This window comes from Lissotriton helveticus, chromosome 4_1 (genome assembly GCF_964261635.1).
Source record: "Lissotriton helveticus chromosome 4_1, aLisHel1.1, whole genome shotgun sequence".
NCBI lineage: Eukaryota > Metazoa > Chordata > Amphibia > Caudata > Salamandridae > Lissotriton > Lissotriton helveticus.
Genome location: NC_136063.1, coordinates 1220589619 through 1220616579, shown reverse-complemented (window position 1 = coordinate 1220616579; position 26961 = coordinate 1220589619). Strand labels below are relative to the sequence as shown.

General features: G+C 42.3%; 1 protein-coding gene across 1 annotated transcript in view; it reads right to left on the bottom strand.

Moving 5' to 3' along the window:
• The window catches only part of LPCAT1 (lysophosphatidylcholine acyltransferase 1), a 585759-nt gene that overhangs the window by 119873 nt on the left and 438925 nt on the right, over positions 1–26961 (bottom strand). The window contains exons 6-7 of the mRNA XM_078685765.1: positions 14844–14902; positions 11508–11542 (exon numbers count right to left, since the gene is read on the bottom strand). Coding sequence (XP_078541891.1) covers positions 11508–11542; positions 14844–14902 — 94 coding nt within the window. The remainder of the gene's footprint in view (positions 1–11507; positions 11543–14843; positions 14903–26961) is intronic.

The following is a 26961-nucleotide window of genomic DNA, read 5'->3' as shown; positions in this document are numbered from 1 at the left end:
GGTTTAGGGTGGTGTTGTAGTGTATGTGTATGGTAGTGTTTTAGGGTTTAGGGTAGTGCTGTAGTGTACGTGTAGTGTAGGGGGTAGTGTATTAGGGTTTAGGGTAGTGCTGTAGTGTTTGTGTAGTGTAGGGGGTAGTGTTTTAGGGTTTAGGGTAGTGTTGTAGTGTATGTGTAGTGTAGGGTAGTTTTTTAGGGTTTAGGATGGTGTTGTGGATTATGTGTAGTGTAGGGTAGGGTAGTGGTTTAGGGTAGTGTATGTGTAGTGTAGGGGGTAGTGTTTTAGGGTAGTGTTGTAGTGTATGTGTAGTGTAGGGGTAGTGTTGTAGGGTTTAGGGTAGTGTTGTATTGTATGTGTAGTGTAGTGTTTTAGGGTTTAGGGTGTTGTAGTGTATGTGTAGTGTAGGGTAGTGCTTTAGGGTTTAGGGTAGTGTTGTAGTGTATGTGTAGGGTAGTCTTTTAGGGTGGTGTTGTAGTGTATGTGTAGTGTAGGGTAGTGTTTTAGGGTTTAGGGTAGTGTTGTAGTGTATGTGTAGAGTAGGGGGTAGTGTTTTAGGGTTTAGAGTAGTGTTGTAGTGTATGTGTAGTGTAGAGTAGTGTTTTAGGGTTTAGGGTGGTGTTGTAGTGTATGTGTAGTGTAGGGTAGTGCTTTAGGGTTTAGGATAGTGTTGTAGTGTATGTGTAGTATGGGGTAGTGGTTTAGGGTAGTGTTGGGGGGGTCGTACAGAGTAGTGTTAGAGTGAAGTGCACGGACTGGGGGAAGGGGGACGGTTGTGTAGAGGTAGAGTTTTAATGTTTAGGGTAGTGTAGTCATGTTAGAGTGACAGAAGGACTGACTGTTACTAAATATCTTTATAGGTCTTATAGGTAACAAAAGACCATTCCTTGATCAAAATGGCATGCTAAATACTGTGTATGTCAGTTGAAGCAATAGTTTGCTCGGAATGAAGGTGCTTTAGGCTGATACGTTCACTCAGCTGATACGTTGATTCGGGTGCCCCATTGCTTCAATTAATGGACGCTCCATAGTAAATTTGTATACTTGGTCCCTGACATACTGAGTCGGTACTATAGTTCAACACCAAAGATCACTCACTCAGTGGTTCACTATTTTGGCATACCTCCATTTTTTATTGGTCAATTTATCGGTATAAGTGTAGCTGAACTTTGGAGTACCACTTTTCTGTTCTAATAGAACAAGACACTGGTGCCACAGAAGACACTTAGCCCAAGCACCATGTTTTTTTTTTCTCAGAGTTTTATATAGCGCAAACTTGACCCAAAGGTATCAGAGGAACTACATGAGCACCAGTTGCTTTACACACGGAGACATTCATTTTTGTTAGGCACGGGGAGATTAAGTGATTTGCCTAGAATCATAGGACGTTGAATTTGTTGCTGAGACACAAACTCACTTCCCCAGATTTGAGGTCCACCGCCTTAGCCGTGAGACCACATCCTCTGCCCATTGTTATCAAACAATCAAACAGTACTATAGCCTTATAGTCCGCCGTAGAGGGCTATTAAAGGCCCTCTCCAGCGTTAAAGGCCCCGAGCCGAAGGCGAGGGCCTTTAACAAGGGAGAGGAACTTTAATAGCCGGTATAGCCCTCTACGAAGGTCTATAGGGCTATTAGAACATTCTGACACGAGAGGGCAGAATGTTCTAACAAAAAATAACAAAGCCTTATAGGAGCGTGAGGGGATTGGAATCCCCTCAGGGTCCTTGAAGCCTTTGTTCACAGCCACAGCTGTGAACAAAGAAACATTGGAATGTTGGAGCTCCAGGCTTATACCAGCCATTAGAAGCTCGGAGCACTCCATTGTTTTCAATGGAGCTCCCAACATTCCAATGTGCTAATTATGCTTAAAATCCTGGATTGAGTTCATGGGTGATTCAAATATCTGGCTTTACATATTGGCATTCTGAAGAGCCCTATATGTGGTGGTACAAAACAACCAAACTAGATTGGTTCCAAATTACTTAGAAACGCTTGGGTCCCGGTTCGAAGTTAACATGCACTAGAATAAACTATATTAATGCGACATCTCACTCAGAACCAGAATGGTATATCACGCTTGGATGACACACAGTCTCGGTACCATATCATCAATGTCATTATATTAACTGTAGTGAAGGTTCCAATTGTACTTATGTCACTTGGTGGGTGAGAACAGTATACATGGGGAGTTTTACTCCTACTTTACTAACAAAGACCCTTTCGGGCCAGCGATCTTGAATTATTTCAATAAAAAGATACGAGTACCGAGATCTCTGTGGGGGCAAAAAGCATTTAAGATCTGTTGAGTCTAGCCATCACATAGACTTGTTCATTGAACTGTTAGGGTTTTGAAGTAATATACTGGAGGAAGCCAAGTACCCACGTCACCAGCACATGGCTTCCTGTCAGGCACTGCAACCAATTCCCCACCACTAGAGTGAACAAGTCTAAAGAGTACTCGGTGCAGGAGGAGGACTCTGGAAAGAACATAAATCTAGTGGCCCAACCACAATGCTCACTTGTTATAAAATGTAAATGTAGTTGAGCTTATATAGCGCACAGCTACCCGCAGTGGGTGTCCCGGCGCTTGCTTAGGGAACCCTTCCTGGTATTCCCCTGTGAGATAGCAGGGTATCCACAAGGTGAAAGTCAGGCATCCCGCCGCGAGGGGCCGTTGTGGAGATTAAGCAAGCTATTGCCCAGAGTCGCAGAGTGTGAACCCATGAGTCGAGGAGGCACCGGGGCGAGAATTATCGAGTCCGTGGAATTTTTAGCCCAAGACCCCGCCGAGGCGGGGAATTGAACCCTGGTCCAGGACCGATCTCAGCTTCCGGGTCTGCTGCCTCTAACCCCTGAGCCACACTTCTCCACTAGCTCTGCCCAGGACATAGAGGAAGTGGCCTTCGCACTCACACCTTGTGCCACTACATACCTAGTACATCCTTCAAGAGTAACTGAGTGAAAAGCATGTCTTTCATCTAGTCCCATCAACCAGTTTCCCTATTTCCAGTGCCTAGCAAACTCTTTTCTTGGTGCATCGTCTTTGGTAATGCCCTGCTGACATTCCCTACCTGCAGTACTGGCTGGGTATGAACCTTGGACAATGGTATTTAGTTCTTGTAGGCAATGTCCTGCATGAAATAACACTCCCCCCGAACCTGAAGGACACAGAGTGCATGCTCTCTATGCAGTGCCCTCACCCACAGTAGCTAATTGACCCCACTTCTAGCTAGACACCGTATGTCAGACACAGTTATACACTGCAGCTGACTACCCTCAATCCCAGCACCCGGTAGCCAAAGAATTTGGGGCCAAATGTACTAACATTAAGAATACCGATTTCAAAATTGCGATTCTCTCCGAATCGCTACTGGAAATCTGCATTCCTAATGTATGTAACTCTTTTGAACGGTCATTAGCAATTCTTAGTGGCTAGCAAACAGACCTACCTCATGCATATGAATGAGGTAGGCCGCAATTTGTGACCCAGTAGGAATTGCAGCCGTTAACAGGGGTGATGGCCTGCTGAGGTAAAAAAAATATATATTTTTAATGCAGCTGGCTTTCCTTAAAGGAAAATGGGAGGCATTTAAAAACAAAAAAATTAAACTTTGCAGTTCAATTTTTTTAGGAGCAGTCAGTGGTTCGCATGACCGCTGCCTGCTCTTAAAAAATATCTGTTTGCCATTCTTAAAGGGGAAAGGGTCACCTGGGCCCCCTCCACATTTGCGAATGGGTTACCACCTCCTTCAATGAGAAATATGAATGGTTTAAGATGGTGATTTGGTTGCAAAAGCTTTATTAATCCCATTCAGATTCGGAATTTGGAAGGGACGCACTAAACATGCCCCTTCCAAATACCAAATCGCAACACAAATTGCAGTTAAAAACTGTGTTACTGAATCACAATTTCTGTTTTGTATGTAAGCAAAAGCATTTTTGGAGTCGACACGGCCCTATCTTCCATTTCCGACTGCAAAATGCTTCATACATGTGGCCCTAGGTCATCTCAACAAGACTTTGACAGCATGGCAAGGTCTCCATCCAGGTCTTTTATTCTAAAGGTGTGTGGAACTGCAGGGGGAAGACTCTGGATATATAAATTGATATATATTATATAATAAACCCTTAAAGAGAGGGTTACAGAAGCTGCACTGAAATAAGATTTTCCCTTCAGCATTGCCTAAACAGCCATCAAACATAAATGTAGGAAGGAGATATTTTAAAAAAATAAATCAGAAACACTTATTTCAAGTGTAAAATATGGAAAGACCACTGTGAAGTACACGTTCTTTAATGAAAATAACAATAAAACACACACAAAAAATCTATGAAGTGGTTGAATTACTTAATTATGCAAGATAATAAAACAAAATAAATACATGCATTAACCGTAGTGTAATACACCCTAATGAACAAATACCCCAAGTCATAGGATTTCACTAAAGCAGTCCTTTTGCAAACAATCAAAAGAATATACCATTAAAAAGTGTATGATTTTGATAATAAATAATAACACCAACAATATTAATAATAGTGCATAATAATGATCCTTACACTTAATAAATTAATCCAGAAAAAACAACCAGATTTCAAGCATTGACATTAGAAAAGTACAGGAAGAACTAGCAACACATATGCCACAGGACGAGTTGAATTAATGATTTAAGGAAACAAACCAAAACTGGAACAATATTAAGGGAAAGTAATGACAGTAAGGTATGGAAACTAAGCCATGATACATGCGCTTACTGGAACAACCAAGTTTATGTTAAATACAAGTCAGCAAATGGAGCACATAACCAACTACCAATGATTATTCTTCAACAATAGGTACACTGGGATCCACAGATTTCCAACACAGAAGAAATTATTACACAAGAAACATTGGTTGAGGAACTAGTTAGGCCACAAATACCAAAAGACAAGAATCATATTGCTTTTGGGGGAGGGGGGGGCAAAAAAAAGCAGGGGAGGAAACAAATCAAAGGAAGATCTAAATGTCCCCCATTTTTCTAGACATGGATCGACTAGAAATAAATATGATGGACTGTAGTAATACTACAGATACAGAAGTAGCTGGAGAGAGGAACCTGAATTCATAGTATCCCAAAATGTGCTTTTATGGTTGAATGGTGTCATTACTGGCCGAGGTACCGCAATGAACAGTGGTGTTTGGAGAAAATGGAACAAATCCTGATCCTGCTTCTTCTCAATAACTTCATGGTAGGATCCTCCCCTTCAACCCCCCGCTACCACCCCAGTCACACAATGGAAATCAGATAGAATTCGATATTTAGGTGCGCAAATACATCACAAGTAAGGCAATGTGATGTCAGCTACAGCGGCACACTGAATAGCGCTGCCCGGGATGGTTGCTTCACCAAGATCACTCTATCATTTTGTGAATTTACCCTTCACACAATTCATACCGACGCCCACTTTATTTGGGGATTGGACTCCCTAACTATAGAACTTATATGGAATCGTGGATGCTAAATGGAGGCACTGCAACCTTCTGGTTGCCATTAACAGAGGGAAGTCAGGGGGAGAAGAAGTTTGAATGTTTTAATTGGCAGATCAACACCAATGAGTATCCAGACAGATGGCTGGGATCAAACCGGCAGAAAGTACACTAGAACAGTTTCTGGGCAGCAGGGTGCCAACCAATGCCGTGCAGAGAGAGAGAAGAAATAGCAGAGACACCTAGAGGCTGGTTCATATTGATCTACATTGTTAGGACAGGAAAGTTAGAAGGACAGAGACATCAATTGCCTATGCTCACAATTACAGATACCTGTGTACACATAACCTGTGCATCAGTAAGTGCTGAGACACAGGGAATGAACATATAGACTAAGTGCAGAAAATCAAGTGTGAGAGATTTGTAAGTAAACACTAACATGAGGATGGACGGTTGCAGACTTATAAGCAGTGTATAATTTAAGGCACCACAATTCTTATCTTACAGTTCCACAGCAAGAGCGATACGCTTTTTTCTTTTTAATATCTATTTTTTTTTTGATATACAGGTACTGACTTTACAACACGATTTTACACCAAGGAATGACATTATAAACAAAACAACTGTGAGTACCGACGGCTACACAGAGAGATAGAGGCGGTATGTAACTCATACAACTGGACGCTATCAATGCCTCAGTTGAATTGATCACTTATGAGGAAAAGTAACAAAGAAGCAACAGTAATAAAACACAGTGCTGTATTTCGAGCACAACACCATTTCCATCTCTTTGTGTAACAGCACAGCCAGCCTTGCAGTAATTAATTTGGCTAGGATTTTGTAATCAGGATTGAGACGTGTTATAGGCAAAAAAGAATTCAATTTGACGGGATCCTTTAATTTTTTCTTCTCAAAAAGAATACTACCCCGGATAAAATATAGTTGAAGAGTTATGCCACCAGGGCCTTCAGCTGCTCTACAAAGGCTTCGCACGATCCAGAAGGGAAGACAACTCGAGGAGCCTTTCCCCAAGGTTAACTCCTAAAGACTCCTGCTAACACCTAATGAGTAACTTGGGTGACCAGGCCGGCCGCTACCTCCGCTAAGAATCTTGTGGGGGCCATTTCTCTAAACACGCAAACGATAGGTGGTATTTAGTCCCAAAAAGGGAGGCAGGGTGCCTGGTCCACATAAGGCAGAAATGTACTTGTGAAAGGCTGAGCCTTTCATCTGGCCCCACCATAGAATGATTTTTGTGAATGTCATTTTGAAGGATGGCTCAGGGCTCGGCTCTTGCAGAGATTATTCATATACACAAAGAGGGTTGCCACAGAGATAAGGCTAATTACCCCAATCAGTCTCATTGACTCTTCACAAAACATCTTTGGGCGGGCTGATGCTCGTATGACTTGAATTGGAAAATGACGTTCTTTCACACTGTCAACCTTGCTTCAAGAAGAGCATACCTATTGTGGACCAAGTCTTTGGATTTTATGACTGCAGAAAAATATTTCTCTTAAAGGAAAAAAACAAAAATCCCTTTATGTGGTCATCGTGTACCTAAGCCTGCATTTCATAATATTCAGAAGCATTTGCCATGGACTGATTTGATCAACATAGGTCTCACTACTGCAAGGTTATACGTTTTAATACAACGGCATGCAGAGGCTACAACTTTGTTTACCATGCATCGAAATCAAGTTGTTGCACTCTCAGAATTGTGTATTTATGTAGCTCTGACGTTTGGTGGCAAGAAAATGTTAGCACTTGAGGTTGGGGGAGAACATTCTCACGTGAGTCAATGAATTGGATTATTTGGGAATCAGCCTAACCAACTCCATTTCATGTCACAAATTACAGAAAGCTCCCTACTCATTCAATACAGGGCTTCAGCCATTTTCAGAATTGCTAAGCGCACTCTTAGCACCCAATCTCCCCTGTAATAGAAATGTATAAAGCTCAAGCAATTAATGCTGCGGTTTATGCTGCAGAGCTTTGGAGACACTGAATTTACAAACCTAGGGATTGAAGAGAATATATATATATATATATATATATATATATATATATATATATATGTATATATATATATATATATATATATATATATTCCTTAACCCTTTCGATGCTGATGACAGAACCGCTCTGTCATCAGCTGCGGTGGCGCTGTGCTGATGACGAAGCGGTTCCGTCATGGCCCGGCCACCGCGCCTGCGCAGCGCGGATTCCGCGCCTGCGCTGGGCGTTCTATTGAGCGGGCGGGGCCAGGACGGAACCGCTCCATCATGAGAACAGCCCAACCGCGGCTGATGACGGAGCGGTTCCGTCACCAGCATGCGGCCGCCGCGCGGCCGCCCCGCCCCCTTAGCGCTGCGGCGGAATAGACGCCGCAGCGATGAGGTTAACGAATCTGAGCCATAATACTAGTCTATTGCCCTTAAGGTTAGAGTTCACATTGAATCCTGCTGTAGAGCTCACTAAACTGAGGCCTATACCGTGTGTAGAGTAAAGATGTATCTCTGTGGAGATGCAATCAATATATTAGGTGTCTGAGTATTTTTTTTTGCATGACTAATAGGCCTAAAAGCAAACAGCCAAAGGGACTAACACAGCAATAAAGTAAACTATGTCACATCTAAATAGAATATCTGTAAAACCTGACAATATAAATTTTAACAAAAAAATATAAAATTATTGCCAGCACTCTGCTGTTAATTCACATCACGGGCGTAGCAGTGGATGCTTTAAGTCCAATTACAGCTTCATCTTATCAGTCAACGAAGTTTCTGCCCTATACCAAACGTGAAACAGGACTTCAGCAGGGCAAAAGAATAATGCAGCATACCTAATAGACGGTGCATATACACTCGGCTCAGACTCAACTGAGTGACAGATGTCTCAGAGTTGCATCACAGGAATGGCCAAGGAGTGGATCCCTAGATATAATTTGCCCGCACTTCTAAAGGTGGTTTTTAATCCATCGCTTGCTCAGAACATGAATGATGAAGGCATTCAAAGCTCCATTCCATCCAAAAACTGTATTTAAACAGACCTAAAGAGTCACAGAACTCGTAAATGAAATGCTTGAAGGTCAAGCTGACCTTGAAAGTGAAACTTTGTTGTCAGACCGCCATGTAGATCATCTCCTGATTTCCTTGTGTGGCATGTAAAGCCATGTGGTAGACCACTCTGCGCGAAATCTAAAATTGTTTGGCAGCAAAACACACACAAAAAGGCAATTCTTCAACTGAAATTCAGTGGAATGCTGGGTCTGTGCTACAACGGTAAAAGTAATAGTAAAAGGAAAACTGGAAATATACACAGTCCAAAGGCTGGGCACCATTACGTTTAAATGAAGGAAGGAGGGTGAAAGGCAGGAGAGCTGAAAATGGGTCTCTCGCCCAATTATCAAAATGTTCAAAGCAATCAAATAAAGTCTCTCCATCAAAGCTGAAAAAAAGACAACATTAACACATTGATATCAAGCATTTACAACTTTATAAGGACAGGCCCATAAAAATCACAATTATTGTTCTCCTCCAGATTTACCATAATCAAGGATCCCAGTAATTTCAAACAGGAGTGCCAATGTTTGGAACGTGCATGCAGAAATCTGATACCATACAGTTTCTAAATCTTTCCCACGTATTCCATCCAGAAATGTCGCCTGATTGCAGAGGGTGAAATATCTGTGTGGAATGCCACATAGCAGCAATGTTTCAACTAAACACTTCGTCAAATGGGGCCTGTAACTCCTGCTACTAGGCCCATCAGAACTGACCACTCGTAATGACAGCCTTAGTTGTTTTATCACACGAAATACACAATGAATCGTTGTACACCTAGCAATCAGCGCGTAGTTGCGCTAGCACCAGTACCCATCATGAACATTTGGGAGAAACCTCTTCTGTAAGCGGCTACTGAGTCCTGCTTGGAGAAACTCGTACACCTCCTACTCTTACCTTCTTAGATTTCATGATTTTCTTTCCCAAACTGCATGTAACATGTGAAGATGGCTAATTTGCTCCCCCCCACATTTTCCTTGAAGTAATTTGACCTTAATTTCCTCGAATTTAACACCAACATGCAACTGCCAGTTGAGTGTGCTGTACACAGCAATATGAATTTCCAGATTTCTGTTGATAATATTCTGCCAGAGGCACTTGAAGGTAGGAGAATGATGTAGGAATTGACATTACCCACCAGTTCTCAAACATCAAATAGCTGCTTTTGGCAGGTAGATTTTTAAGTGTAAGTGTAGTCTTTGGTATACCTACACAATAACAGAATAAGACAAAATACCTGCCTTTGGTGCTAACATGGTCAATAGTTATTCATCACCACTGGTCTGGAGTGCAAAGAGTGTCTGGGAAATGAAGCTGTCTAAAATATCATTGTATATATTTGTGAAAAACGGGTATCACATTCCAGTAAACACACTTTACATGACTACTCAAGTCCGAAAACAGCTACAACTGCTTTTAATTAGCAGGCTGGGGTGTCCACTGAATGCCTGGTCAAAAATCACCTGGCCCAGATTATGACTACACGTATCCAATTCTTACCTCTTATGCCTGGCAAAGACAGGCTTGAATCTGGATTGCCTTGATCTGCCTCTGGTGCCTTCAGTCTGCCCCAGTCTCAGCCAGTAGCTTCCAGAGGTTTACGGGCAGATGTACGGCAAGGTTTAGCATGCGCAAACGGGTCTGCGACGGAGGAGAGACATGCAGCGGCAAAGAAGGCATGTTTTTTTCCATGCGCGTATCAAGAGAGAGAGAGAGGACTAGAAAGCTAGTCAGAGTCCCCGTAGTTTATATGTGTTATCAAAAGAGACTAGCTTAAATATGACCAATATTGTTAGGACTCTGATTAGATTTGTCATGGGCACCTCGTTGGTGAGTTCATGAAGCCTTCACCCACCAACCTGGTTGGTGGCATGCTTCATCATCGGGCCCACCCAGTGACACCTAATGTGTCCCGGGTGTGCTGCGACGCCTGATTACAGCGGAGCTGGTATTTTACTGAGAGTTCAGTGTGAGGTGTAAAATGAAGTGTGAGTTAAAACGGCTTGGCGAGGGTCCCAGTACCCGAGGGTAAATTAAATTTCAATAACTGGGTCCCCGTCAGCGGTTAAAATAAGGCTTGGGGATGTTTAAGGTAGGCGAGTTACTACCTCCTACATCCATCAGTTGGTCGACATGTTTCAGCCAGTGCCTTAAACTAAATCTGGCTTTCCTCAGGACCTTTTTAAAATAGAGTGTAGTGCAGGTTAAAAAGGAGTGTAATCCAGGCTATGTGTTACACTCAACAAGGTGTTTCTCTAAGTGTGAGAGGGGGGATTCCCTTCTCATATATGCGCTTAGGTTTTGCAGCCAATGCTTCCAGGAGTGAAGCGGTAAGGAGTTGACCAGCTTTTCTGGTCAGAGCCTTCCTTGTACCTGTTGCACCGTCCTCGTACTCCGGTACCTCACCGCCTCACCACCTCGTACAGAGGCAGCCGCCACTGCACTCTATCCTTCTCGTTATACAGCTGGTAGGAAATCATAATTTCATACTTAGAATATATATCAACCAAAGCTAGATGTGAGTGGTGTGGTAGTTCCATCAAAGAGGTAGACACTGCACTGTACATAATTCTCAGAATAGCTACTGTTTTGTTCTGACAGTAGGTATTCCCAGTGACACTACCAAACTGGCATGGAAAACATTTACAACGAGCATGCCCAATTTAAATATGATCTTGCTCCCTTTCATTGCCAGCCGCAACTACCAAACTGGAACTACGGTACGTAGAGAATGATTCAGGAACGCATGTCCCTGAAAAGTAGATACTCTTGTCTGTTCTACTTTCAGACAGAATGTGTTGGGGCACCATCATATCTTCTCCATATCCATAACGGTGTGAAGGGTCACAAGAGCCACAAGGGACAATTACTTAACATTCGGTCATGTTCCATTGTTGTGATTCTGGGAAAGTAAGAAAGTACCCAAATACTGTGACTTGAAATAAAGGAACCATAACAATAATGACATCAGTACTTACGCGCCTGGTCCCTGCCACGTCCATGTAATTGTGTCCTATAAGCAAAGCAACAGAAAGCAATGTTAACAAACAATTCTGTCCATGAGCAAATCCCATTGTGTTTTTTTGCATTCTCTACGTCTCCACTATAAAGCTCTCCATCACAATTACACATTTTTCAATCTGTCACTTTCCAAGGGCAAATCATTGCTGAAGGGTTTTGGTTCATTTTTCCCTGCAAACACACTTCATGATGAAAACAGAAATCAAATCAAGCCAGTGCTGTCAACAGCAGCACAGCCAGGCACTGAATTAGAGAGCCAGCATGGGTGATTTAGAGCTGATGTGTGACCATTTTCTTCACATCAGAGAAACAGGATGCTATTAAACTTCCTATGCAGGGTTTCAAGCTTACTCTTAACATGACAGCCCTTCATTTCATGGTGACATTAAAGACAGTTATGCAGTATTTGGGAAGCAGTCCAGGTCTAAAAAATAAAACACGCCTGCTCGGCTGCATTGGACTTACACTACGAATGTTTCTAAGAAATCCACAATTTCCTCTTTAATGCAGTAGTAGTTAATATAAAGTGATGGAAATATAGCATGTGTATAGTTTCTGAAGGTAATCCAGGATAATATCCCTGAGGCCATGGATGTTGAACAAAGGTCCCAGATACATGCCAGGCCTTCTCGAAAGTCACTGACTTTTGAAATGTGTTCTACTTAGATTTATTATATATAAACAGGTTTTTCTGTGGGTGGATATAGCCCTTCTGAACCTACAGTGGATGTGCCTGCTTTATATGCTATTCTTTGAAGTAACCATTTTCTGGAGAAAAACAATTTAGTAGGTCTCTACCAACCAAACTGGTCTCCTTACATACAGCTGGCAACCCAAAAAGTGTTTCTGTTTAAAACTAGAAAAATGTAAAACAACAAAATGTTTAGGAAGACATTTAGAAATAGTAGAGTTCTGTACTAGTAATCAAAAGGAATTACAGCAAATGTTGAGCCTTTTGATAATATCATTCAAGCCAGAGGGCCTGACCTTTTAGACAGGGATCGCCGATATTTAACAGAATGGAGGTATTAATATGTTGGTCCTTCATCTTTAATGATAATACACAAAAGCCACAACCACCATTTTCCATAACTAAGGGTTGTGGCAGATAAAGGTTTGCACATTGCAGAAGAGCCTACAAGATTTTTTATCTAACCATCGACTAAAAGGTATTAAAGCAGTAGTCTCTATGCATTGGTATGACCTACTAAGAACACTTCGTAAGGCCTAAACTGGGTGGAAGGAACTTCCATTTATGAATACTACTTGGCGTGGAGTCATTTTGGCAGAAAGAAAGACAGCTATGTTGAGTGTTAATGATATGGCAAATTGATTTGGGGTTGAGGGAGACATTGCTTGGGGTGCTTAGAGAGTTGCAAGCCAGCAGGCATTTTTGACGTGTATATGCATCTTAATTGTAATCCTGGTGATTTTCCAATAACTGAAAATTTACTGGTTTTATGTTATACATACTCACTGAAATCTACAGTTTTCGGAGACGTAGGTGCACCCCTGAAGAATTTCAAAAATCCCTAAAAAGTAGGAATGTTACTAATAAGGTATGCATAACTTAAAACTCAAAGTTAATAATTTCTTTGTGAATTGGTTTGATATGAATCACAAAACATAAAAATCGTTTCCAATAAAACAAAGAATCTTTTGATCATAAATGGTCAAGTTATATAGGAGACCTCGTATTGCAGGTGTACAGTAAAGGAACCTTATGTTTAAAATTCAGTGTAGGTCTTGATCCAAGCAAGGTTCTTAATTTACACAGAACCCAAGACATTTGATTACTTTGGAAGGAAACAAGTACATGTTTTAGAAGGAAATATAACCTGATATAACCTTCCATAACCTGTCAGAAGATAAAGACAGTTACTGTAAACAACATTTTTAAAATGAAATATTGATGTTCGCTGGGACTGGAAAACATGTGGGTCCATGGACAGGTCTCTGCAGTCCTGAAAACCATCAACAAAAAGTTGACCAGAGAAATAAAGAAAACGTATGGCATTAACAAGATTATCTGTTTCTTCACTGCTTTATTTTTTTTACTGTATGTTTTAGATGTGTGTTCTTCTAAAGGTCTTTTTTTTTCTTTTTTTTTGGTCCGCACAGGGATTTTAACGTCTCGTTGTAAATGCTTTTTAAATATATAAATAGTACAAACATAAATGAAGGGTAAACTGTCAGTAGTTGATTGAAGTTATATTTGAATTTCATGATCCTGCAATTAATAAGCTGCAAAGTTGTAACCTTAATATAAAGGAAAGTCAGCTTGTACACTTAAAGAGAAACAGTAACAATTCAAGGACCAGATGTACTAACACTGGGAATTGCGATTTCCAAATAGCGATTTTTACCTAATCACAAATTAGAAATCACAATTCTTAATGTATGAAATTTTACAATTACATGTAGGATTCCTAGGGGTCACAAATTGACCTACCGTATGAATATCCATGAGGTAGGTCGGATTTTGCAACCCATTAGGAATATTAGCCTTCACATGGACTGTGGTCTGCTGGGGTCAGCAGACCACCAAGCCTATAATTACTGTTAAACAAAGCACAACATTTTTTTTTTTAAATGCAATTTGTTTTCCTTACCAGAAAACAGGAGGTGTTTAAAAAAATAAACAAAAAGTGTAAGTTTAATTTTTTAAGAAAAGTCAGTGGTAATCTTAAAATATGTTTTTACAAAATTCACAAAGGGGAAGCGGTCCTTTGAGGAGGTGTTAAATATTAATGTTTTTGCGACTGAATTCGTTAATACAAGGCACCTTGATTTGGAAGGAACACCCTAAACGCCATCCCTCTTTTAAATTCTGGATCGCAAACCCAAATTGCGCTTCTGTACATTCGCAATTTGGTGTTTGTACATAGCAACAGCAGTTTTGTGGTAAAAGATGTCCCTATTCTGTGAATCGGTCTGTTTGTGACCTCAAAAATGCTTAGTACTGCGGGCCCCAAAAATTCCCATTGAATAGACCCCATAATAGAGTTTACTAATTCATATTACAAATAAAAGTAAACAATCCTTTAACGATAACCTGGTTTGTTTTAAGTCTCTCCATTCATTTCGATAGTTCATAAAAATTAACATTACTCATATTGTTTGGACAAAGGCAATGATTTAACATGCAATAATATTAGATGGTTGTTGTCTTAACATTTTTGAAGTATGCAATACTGATATGCACTACGTACTGGCCTTGTTTAACAGTGTTTAACAAAAGTTGAGGCCTGACGTAATTATAATGGTGGATCAAATTTGTAATGTGCACATACCATTTTATTTGGATAGCGTAAAACAACTGGCTGAACTGGAACTCCAGGGATAAAAGCTCCTAGAAAAATAAAATATATATATTACATTTTGTAATAAATACCCAGTTATGTCTGAAAAACAGAATTATTCATAGTAAAGTAACAAGCCGGCTAAGTACATAACGGTGCTTAATTTGAGCCGGTGGGGTTCACCAGCACTCATTTTTGCGGGCAATCACTTATTATTGACCAGGAGTAAGAAAGGAGAAAAAGCAAACACTGGAGGAATAAGAGAAAGCTAGACAACCTGTCTCAGAGGAAGCAAGCAGGAGTGAGCTAAAGCGACAGGGGATGTGTGACAGTAGATTAACCCCTTCGGGGCTGATGACGAGCTGAGCTTGTCATGAGCGTAACGTGCCGTGCGCTGATGACGAGCTCAGCTCGTCACATAATGCTGTATTTTGAAAAACGCAGCGCGCAGCGGGAAAACCGCTAGCGCGCATGCGGTTAAAGACACATGGGGGGATTCAAGACTACACTTTGGGAGCACCGACATTTAATAGCATCGCCTGGCTTCTGAGAATAGCATTGAGATCCGGCACTCATTCCTTTAAAAAACACGCACTGCATAACAATGTGCCTGAAACCGCGAATGCTACATTTATTAGAAGTCACAGGGGGGTCCTGCACCACACAGAACTGTTTTACATAGGTAAAGAACTCATAGGGGTATTGGGATTCTCGCTTTGAAGCAGTCAACAGGTGCCTAGAAGTTGAGAAACAAAAGTTGCAGTGTTCAATGAGACAACGTTAGGCTTTACTAAGTATCTGTCTGCAAGTTAATGCAGTCTCGCTGCTGGTCCTCAGTGAAAACCAGGCTACAGAGTGTTGAGGCCCTCTTCTTTGAATGTTGCATTCTGTTGGTATGTGATGCCGCGACCCTCATCAGGTATGCTTAAATATAGGGTAAAGTGAGCAGGAGAGCCATTGAGGAGAGGGTTTTCACGAAGTACTCCTGCGAAAAAGAAAGGGATGAGTGAATTGGTTTCCAATCTACCTGAATAATCCTGCCCAGTCATCTACTGATGAGTTGAGCAGAAACCTTTCCACTGGGAGTAGAGGGGAAGTGTTGTGTCCATTGGCGGGGAGACATCCGTTGTGAGCTTCTCGAATATGGATGGCTTCGCCCACAATCCACACAATGGAAGACCTCTGGAAGACCGGCTATTCCATTCCGCAAACATCTCGCTCACTTAGACCAGAAAAGGACTGGTCTAACTGCAGGGGGTGCTTGTCCCTTCAATGCCATGTATGTCATTTTGAACCTGGCTATGACAGATTGTGCGTGTATGCCCACAGGCAAATATAGTCATGATCACTATTGTAGGATCCCACAAGAAGACTTTCATTCCTGGCAGGAGCCAATCCATGTCACCTTCGGTCTACCCAATGGGGTGAAAGCTTGTGCCAGTGGTAGGCCATCTATATGTATAGTCTTCTGTAAGATGGAAGACTGCAACACACAGAGCTCTTCTTCGAAAATGAGGATGTTACCAAACTTAACTGGAGTCCACAAAACACCTATATAATGATAACCGGCTGTCACAAGAGAAAATACCTGCATCAAAGTGATCCGGGCACCAATAGACCCTTCACAGTTGTGTATTATTAGCACACAAGAGTGGCCAACTCCATTTCTGAACACAATGCTTGCAAATCTATGTCTCCCAAACATATTCTATATACCAACCCCAGGGGAATTTAATGTGTGCAAACTATGGACCTCTCAGGCGTCTGTGACACCTACTCATGGGGTCCACATCTGTATAGAAAATAACATATTAGCAGGGTAATAAAGCATACATGAATAAGGAAGCTAAGTGTAACATTCAAAATGTTACATTTTAAAACGCTGTGCCAATGTGAAGGAATTTAAAAATTGAGGGTAATAATTAAGTTGGTATCCTTAGCTTGATTCATGGTTGCGGCAGAAATATACGGTATGGATGAAGGTGTACTCAATTGAAGCGCTAACAAACAGGAATCATACATTAGGAGCAAAAAAAACAAAGTAATATGTCAGAGCCTAGCATATCCCTTTATCTTTTAGAATAAGGAAAAAAGTAGAAATAATCCACTTTTCCCATTAAAAATAAAAATGTTATTGTTCTATATTGGTTTGTGAATTAAATATAAAAAATCTTAATTTGTATATTCGTTTGATGTATTCATTTCATTTCATATGTATTCATATTCTGTATTTTTGAGCAGAGTTTTGAGGTTCAAATTATAAAAATGAAAGAACAAAAGCATGATGATACACATGAAGGTTGTGAAAAAGAGAAGAGCATGGGAGCTAAAGCAAAGGGGACTAGGTGGGGTGTATTAAGAGATCAGAGAACATAGGTAAGATGAAGTAAGAGAGCGGGGCACTTAAAAACATGCACAGATAATACAATCTGAAATGAGATGTAAGTGGTAGCCAAAGAAGCGTAGACCGCTAGGAAGGAATAGGAGTACAATACTTAAGATAAAGGAGAAGACAAACAAAGGAGTTTTCATAGACCCAAGTGGAGTTAGAAAATGGAGTTGGAAATTACCCATATACACAGAACAATGCCTGATGCGAGAAAGAACCAAACGCCGAACCTGCAATTTCATTAAATGACATTTTTGGGCAGTCTACGAATATACAAGCAACCACTCTTCACAACTGAAGAAAGTAGCTCAGAGAAACTCAATGAAAGGTCAAAGATGGTTACAGCACTTCTAGCTAATGAACACGAAAGTGAATGGCAGAAGGAGACATTATTGGCAGAGATTCGCAGTTTTCTGCCATTTTATAAAAATAAAGAAGCAAACATGTGAACATATTCAGCATGATCTCTAGCGGATTGAAAAACTTCACGAGAAATGTCTTGCTCCTTTGTTCTAAAGGTAAGATAAATCGAAGCTTTAGGTACTGGACCCAATAAGGCTGCCTTCTGTGGGATGTCCCATTGATAACAAACAAAATACACAAGGATCGTCAATTGCCCAATAACAACTGATTGTAGTTGTCTACTGATTTCTCACTTATGCAGTGTGGGGCTTTGTACTAGTACAGGGGGTTGCTGTGCCAAGTCAGTAATAAACTAGGAATATCTAAATCCAACCTCACCAGGCCCACAAGTACTGCTGAAATGAACTAACAACCCTGAAAAATGGCACTGGGATGTCCAGTGAAATTACTTTTACTGGCCTAGGTAAAGTAAAATCTTGTCTCTTGCAGACACATCCTGTTCACGCCCTTCACCTCCATGGCACTAAAATGATACATACTAAGGAAACAAGTGCAAACAGGCGATCTGGCGTATGTCCTGGGTGCAGAAGTAGATTTTTGAAGCATGGCTAAGGCAGTATGTGAAAAAAACATTTTACTGCACAATTAATTACCTAGGGAAATAACAGTGGCAGCTGGTCCATTTATGTGTGGTGGGCAGAACCCCCACTCCTTCCACCATGGGAGTCACTAGCAAAGCTGAGGGTCTGCACTGAGGCAGAGAACTTATCTAATGACCTCCTTGCACATGCGCACAGCAAGCAATTGAGAAAGGCAGAGACATAGCAATGGGCATGGACAAAAAGAATCACAGCTTTGCTTAAGTATGGAGAGGTGCAAGCACCAGCAATGATGAAGGCAAAGAAATACCCCGATCCTTCGCTCATCTGCTCTACCTGCCCCTGCTGTTAAGCCTGTGTGTAGGAGTACGTCAAATGGTGTAAGTGCATGTGTGCGTTTTTTCGGGGCATCAAGGGGTATGGTCAGAGTGTAGGGAGGAAGCTTGCTCGCAACTAATAGTTTCCATATCTGCTTACTTGTGGACCATTCTTGGCAACATTCAAGCTACCTCTGCACCAAAAGGGTCAATCTGAGACATATTATAACCATTCTTAGTTACATTCTGCCACAATAGGCCCCATCTACAACATACTGTATGGCTTTCTTGCAGCCCTTATAACAGTGCCTGTGGCAGCCATATTTCAGCCATTCTTGGGACATTCTTTCTGTTCTTGGCATAATAGTGCCCACCCATGCCACATTTTGGGATTTAGTATGACATTCTGGCAGTGTCTGGCTCAGTGGGCCATCCTTGACATTCATTGGGCAATAATGCAAACATTCCATTTATCCCATAGTAACCCGTTTTTTTTTTTTTTTTTTTTAAACCTTTATTGACATCAAAAGAAGACAAATCGAGGCCCACAACCAAGCCGGCCTGCCGCAGTGTACAAAACAGTCAGGAGTCACCAGGCAAATATTACATAAGCAATCAATACAAAGCAGAGGCAGCACAATCACAATAGGGGAGAAGAGATACAGAAACTAAAGGGCTACAGGAGTAAATAAGGCTTAATTTTACAATAAGGGGAGAGGACACATGACAGGCACACTTGCAATACGGAGGCATCCAACATCCCGTAACCAACCTCAACATTAAGAAGGGGGCATGGGGCAAAATATCAGGGGGACAACACAATGCAGTCAAGAAATCAGGATATGTGAGATACAGTCAGCCCCTGAGCATTATCATCGTAACACGCCCGCCACCCGAGACACTACCAAGCCAGAACAGAGGGATCGGAAGACAATGCATTAAAACCTGCCCGTCATAGTACCCTCTGGGACGTAGGAAGGAAAAAGGGGGGGGGGGACTAGGTAGGGAGGGGGGAAGAGGAAGGGAAAGGAAAATGGAGGGAAGAAAAACTGAACAATAAAAAGGGAAAATCAGGAAATATGAAAAAAGAAAGGTAAAAGACACGCCGACACGGCCCCCCGTGGCGGGAGGACAGGAGACAAAAGGATTAGCGGCCCAAGCGGGGCATGGCGATCGGGAAGAAAGACAGCCGAAATTTAGCAGGAGAAGTAACGATGCCATACCCCCACCCGAAACACACCATAGGAGGTCGGGACAGACGCAGCCTCACTAAAAAGAGATACAAAAGGGCCATAGAACCAGAAGACAAACAAAAAACAGAACCCAACCCACCCGTCCCACCCTGCACCCCTGTAGAAGGCTATGGCCTACCCTTCAAACAGCGTGCCTGTCGCCCTAAACCAGAACCCGAAATATAGCGAGAAGAAAGAAAGAAAAACGAGACAAAAAAGCCACAAAAGCGGAGAAAAGAAAACAGGTGGGAGGAGCAGAATAACTATAATACAAACGATAGGCCGCAGCCCTCCGCCCAACCCGACAAGTACAATCAAAAACAGACCAGGACGACATCCCATCACGCGCCACAAAATATCAGGAGAGGGGGACCTCCCACCCTCCTACGATCAGAAACAATTGTGCAACGAAATCGCATACCGGGAATCAAGCAGAAGTCGTACATTTCACCCCCAACCCTTCCGAGCGACAAACCCCACCCACCACACGGCAATGTACAACCACACACTAAATACGAAATCAGCATATAATCGAGTGGAATGGTGACTAGCATAGCTACGTGGGGTGTAGATAGATTCACAAGTGAGCAGTAGTCCAAACTGAAAATACCGATGCATCAACAATCGAAGCACGAGCCATGAAAAACAGGAGTTCAGATGCGCCACTGGAGCGGGCGAGGTGGTCCCAATTATAGTCACAGGCAAAGTCATCGAAACAGGGACAGGAGGAAGTCCACCCATAGTTTCAGGCAACAATGTCGAACAGGGCCGCAGTACAGCATCCGAGTCCCCGGGGTCCGAACCTTGAAAGGCAGGGCGCCCCAAAGTCACCAGCACACTGCACGATCCTCGATCAGCGGTGGAGACACCCAGGTCAATCGAGGGGGGTGAGGCAACGAAGTCATCAAAACAAGAGGGCGACAAGAAGAAACGGCCGCCCAAAATGGCGGCGGATCGTGGCGGACCCACCGAGACGCCCAGGGCCAGGGAAGCGTGCAGGGATCTCAGGGCTTCCAGGATATCTCTGACTGTCGGCTCACGCCCACCAGATCCGATCCCCACACAATCAGGCAACTCGGGTCCGCCGCCACAGGGTGACTCTCGCTCCAGAGGGCCGGCCGCCATTTCGTGAATCAGCCCAATCGCCGCCCACGAGGACCCCCGGAAATAACAGTTCTCAAATGTAGGACTTTACAAGCGCCGGGGGTCCCAGCAAGGGCGGCCTCGATGCCAAAAGGATGTTCGCCCAAAATGGGTCTCCGCCAGCACCAGCACCGGTGCCCCAAACAAGCGGAGTCCGGGCCCCGAGGACCAGGGCCGCCGGACAAAGCAGCGGCGGGGGGAGACCCCCTCTCAGAATCAGGTCCCGGGGCTTCTCACCCGTGTCGGCCACGCGGCCACCAGGGCAGGACCGGATCAGTATCGCCGGGATCTTCGTACATTGGCTCCCAACACTGGTTCTCGCTCTCGGCCGGGGCCGAGAGCCGTCGGATCCCACCGGCCAGGTCCCGGTCCAAGTCTCGCAGAGGACCCGATCTCACGGAGGCCACAACTCCGGAGCCACTGCACGCCGAGACCCCGGGGTCAGATGGTAAGGACAAACAAGCCGTTATGTTTCCAATTCCCCGAAAATGCGCCGTCCCGGGACAGGATAAAAGACAGGATAGGCAGTCAGGATGGAGGGCTGCGGGAGCCGAGCTAAAGGGCGACCATTACGGCCGCGAGCTAGGCTCCTCCCCTCTAGTAACCCGTTCTTGATGAATTCATGCTGAAACACTATTGCATTTCTAAGTTAAAAATAAATAAATAAAATGTAAAGAATTAAATAATTAAACAATTAATTAAATAACAAAATAATTCAAAAGAATAAGAACGCTCATAGTAATCTACAAATCAACAGCCAACTCCTTAGTTGCCACACCCAAAAAAAAATTATTTTACAAAAAACATGGGGTAATTCATGTTAAAATAAACATGTATTGCCTCTCTTCAAGTAGATAAATCCAAGCTGCACAAATATCTGACACAGACAACTGGTATAAGAACTATGCAAGTGCAGGATGTGGGCACAATGAATTTGATTTTCCAAGAGCATTGCCTGCAGAGGCTTCCCTTGCTGGGAATAGAGTGTCACTTTTAGCCGTATTCTGAAAGAGAAACTTGCATGGATCTAAACAATGCTTAATTCTTGTCTGCTGCTGAGGGGGGTTAAATAGCTGGGTTTGATTTAAAATAGGAGCTGATAATATAGATGCAAAATGTATATGCACACGCTGCTTTTAAATTCCATGCTAGGAAGATGTTGGACTGGCCCTTTTTGCAGGGTTATCCCCAAATATTTTGCCTTTCTCCTGTAGTTTTCTGGCCTCGTTTTTGCTGGTTTTAGGACTCTGGGCTCAGTACCACTACTGACCAATGCTAATGTGCAAGGGCTCCCTGTGTAAATTGTGTTAGTGATTGGTTTTGATTCACTCGTAAGTCCCTAGTAAAGTGCATCTAGTGTGCCCAGGGCCTGTAAATATTATGCGAATTGTGGTCTTACAGCACTGAGTGTGCCACCCGCATGAGTAGCCCTGCAAAGATGTCTCGGACCTGCCACTGCAGTGTCTGAGTGCAGTTTTAAACTGCCTTTAAGACCTGGCAAATGCAACCACTTGCCAGGCCCAAACCTTCCATATGTAAGTCAACCTTAAGGTAGACCCCAGGCAGCCTCATGGGCAGGATGCAGTGCATTTAAAAGGTAGGACATGTACTGGTGTGTTTTACATATCATAATAGTGAAATACTGCTAATTTAGTTTTTCACTATTGCAAGGACTAGCTCTCCCATAGGATAACACGGGATTGCCTTGAAATATCTTTTAAGTGTATTTCCCATTGGGAGCAGATGGAGATTTAGAGTTTGGGGTTTCCGAACTCACAATCTAAAAACGCATCTTTTGGTGAAGTTGGTTTTTAAATTGCGTGTTTGAAAATTCCACTTTTAAAAAGCATGACGATTCTGTGTGTATGACTGTCTGTAGAATACAAGTCTAGGTTGTCTGACAGTTGGGCTCGTGCATTCACTCTAGATAGTTACACCAAGGGAGCAGAGGTGTGCCTTGCATATCACGATGGCCCATCACCAGGCTGATGGGTCTTTTTGAGCTAGAGTGGTGGGAGGAATTGTCACTCACACCTGAATAGGGCTGTGCCTGTCCTTACACAAAGCGGTCTCCACCCCCCAGTAGTGCATCTGGAGCCAGATCAGGGAAAGGAAGAATCTTGTGCACTAAAAAGAATTTCTTTGGAGGTTTGCCTACTTCAAAGGCAGAAAGGGATATATATATATAAGTATTGGACCTCTGACCAGGAGCGACTCGTACATGTAAGAGTGGCAGGGCGGGGGGTGAAGGATTTGACCGACAATGGAAAATTAATTATTTATTTAATTTCCCTAGTCGTCTGTCGATTCCCCTCCAAACCTGCCCCCCCGTTCTTACCTGCACGAGCCACTCCTGCCTCTGACACAGTGTTAGTATATAGTACTTAAATAGCACTAACAGTGCCAGTAAGGAACCCTAATTAGGATTTTATGTTTAATTCCTGTACTGCAGGACTAAAATGGATAATACAAACACATTGTGGAAATTGCAACATTTTGGTCTAAAATTAGTCTGAACAATAGGGATTAGACGATTATCCTAGGCCCAGGCTAATAATTTTGTTAATAAGATTCTGCACTGTCTACACTTCCAACACAGCAATAAGGCGGTAGTTAGCCCAATCTGAATAATGACTCTTTTTAAAGTGGATGTCAAATCAAATAATTCCAAGAAATAAGAATCATAGGAAATAAAAAGCTTTGGATAAACTGTTGGAAGAGCCAAGACACCCTGTAGCTGGTATCCATTTTATAATTCCACTTTAAAATTATAGTCAGGCGCCCCCTCAGTCCTATACTTTGAGGGCAGTTCCCGGACTAATGTGAGACAAGGGAACAGTGACGTCTGGGCAGGGCCATGTAAAATTACCATCCCTATTATTCAGGTGTAAATAAAATCCCTCAGCCAGGAGGTCAACATATAGATGACTTGCACAGACCTGCATGGAAGGCTCTAGCACGCAGGATACCAACCCCGTTTGATTCTCTTCAGTGAGTTAACATGTCTAGAAATCACATCCCTTCATACAAAAAGCTCAGTTATTTTTATCCACAGGGACTCACTGCTTGATATATTATGGCCATCCGTAATGGAATTCTGGCTTACCCTGGCATAACATACCATAGATAAGGGAAGGCCATTGCATAAGAAAGTCTGCTTGTAGCAACTGTGATTCCTGCTGTCAAGTAGCTTGCAGTGTTCAGCCAATTTTGCACCGGCCAGTTCATGAGACAAGCCTTCCATGATAACTCTAAACAGAGTCTGATACAGTGCATCCACCACAGACAAAATAACTGATTTTGCAACCTACAAAAAGAGTTGGATGCCAATATTTAGATACTAAAAATGTTTTGGAGTAACTAAGGTGATAATGATGTGCACCCTCTTCCCCCTTTACTAGCTAATTCTTAACATTTGCATATGAGTTTACATGATCCTGTGGTACAGCTCTTGTGGAAATACTATGGTACCTCATGGGAGGGCCTTGCTGGGCACCTACTGGGCTGACTGGCTTCGGTCATGAGTGGCACGTTATACTATTTTTACACACATATTCAGGACACAGGGACGAATTCCCTGTGTCCAGTAATGGTGGCTGCACCATTGTTCTCAAAGTTGCGACCAGCCAATCAGATTGCTCAGTGCCAAGGGACCAGTACTGATTCCTCAGTACCAAAAAGAGCAACCAGAGAAAAAACTCCCTCAGCTAATCAAAGTCCCCTCTTTTTTAAAACGTTTCCAGTACTGGTGGACTCCTGTTGGACTATGTATCCCGATATCACTATATTGTTAGCCTCTTCATGATCATCCCAAGCACCGCCACACAATTGTCTGGAAAACTGCTAAACAGAATTTCACCCGATAACAAAAAGCACATTTTCTTATGAAGTTCCAACCTTACCAAATTTGTTGTAATTACATTCAGATGTTTTGTGTTGCTTCCCAATATTTCCTATGGAAACATGTTATGGGACCACACCATTTTCTTAGCCCTCTGTTTGACGGACCACCCTGAAACTTTGCCAGAAGCAGCTGTGGTGGATGAACTGGGACGTTTTGGGAAGATTCGTCAAACAGCATTCGTCAAACAGCATATATATATATATATATATATATATATATATATATATATATATATTTACTGAAAAACAAAGGTTAAAGTGACATTATAGTTAGGTGAAAAGGTCAGTTAAAACACATGAAACAAAAAAAAGAAATTCACCTTAATTAGTAACTATAACTTGTACCCTCCCCAATGTGCACTGAGGCTATCAATGATCTAATTTCAAATGTCGTCAGTGATGTCATAAAACATGTCATGAGTGATGTAATACGTAAGGTTATTAGCAGTGCATGGCAAGGGCACATGTTACTGTTACTTCAGTTAATTATAACTGGTAAATTTCAGTGTTTTTTAATATTTAATATGTTAAATTTTTACTTACATTTTCTCATGTAACATCACTTTAACAATTATTTTCTTCAGTTTGAGTTTTTTTTAATGTAAAGACATTATTACCATACGCAACTACTACGTCAATGCAACATTTGTTTTTTTCAGTGAATTACTAGGGTTTAACAAAGTAAGATTTTACTATCATACTTAACTGTGCCAAAACCTGCTGCTTCTGCTAGACCGTCACCCATGCCCCACCCCCTGTAGGCGGGTAACTGACACCCACCACACTTTTTTTAACTGCTTTTCCAATCTCACTGGAATAATTGAGCATTATGCATTACATACATACCTTTGGTGACACCCTCAAATCACCTTTGACCCTTAGTGTGTCCTGAATCCTCAACCACAATACCCCCGCCTATATCAGATCCACCACACTATAAAGGGGTATAATTTCATAAAAGGCAGGGCTGCTGGCTTTGTCAAAGGCCTACCACATTAATACCAACAGTATCCACAAGCTAGGATCCGTCAAATAAACCAATAAAATCAATAACCCTATTCAAATACATTATTTACTAATAAAAACATATAAATGTTTATTAATGAACTTGTCAATAAAGCATTTTTGTTCAAAATAATCGACATGTGTTTCTTAACACCATCAATCCCGCCTAATGTAGCCATAGAACCATAAAAGACCTGCGCTCCAGGGACCAAGAACAAACATTCCAGATCTGTAAGTGCTTAAATATAAAGTAAAAAGTGGTTCCGTCGGGTCAATCAATTGCTTTTACGTGATGGCTAGGTTAGCTCATAACAGAAAGTAACAAGTTTTAAGAAAAAACAAATTATAAGAACAAACAAATTTTATAAGAGAAAACCTCTCTGACAACAAATAAAATTCAAAGTATTTTTATGAAAAGATAAAGTCACATTAAAATACCGGAATTACTTCATTCCACTTCAATTCCAATTATAAGTGAAGGAGTGACTATTGGTGAACAAAGTGAATAGTGCAACAATTTCAGTGACACTTATTTACAAATATATACAAAATTATACATGGGAAAAAGGGGCAAGGGGAAATATTTTGGCGGTCAGAGTTCTGAATTAATATTCCAAGGAGACAGATGGTGACTGTGACTGTTCCCGGAGGGTTCTTGACCAATATTATGCGTCGACGTTTCGATCCTAGTGTGCCCCGATTGGTGGTCACGCGGATCTTTATCAAGACAAGAGGGGGGGAGATACCAGGGGTAGGGGGGGGGGTGGTTGTTATCTGTATTGAATTCCGGATACACAGGAGGCAGCAGTCACACGCTGTGCAAAGGCCAATCGGTCAATCTCATATGGGGAACCGCTTTCACATAGAGCGAGTAACCGGCTTACAAGTCTCGCAATCACTCGGTCAAGACCGAGTGATTGCGAGACTTGTAAGCCGGAATTCAATACAGATAACAACCACCCCCCCCCCTACCCCTGGTATCTCCCCCCCTCTTGTCTTGATAAAGATCCGCGTGACCACCAATCGGGGCACACTAGGATCGAAACGTCGACGCATAATATTGGTCAAGAACCCTCCGGGAACAGTCACAGTCACCATCTGTCTCCTTGGAATATTAATTCAGAACTCTGACCGCCAAAATATTTCCCCTTGCCCCTT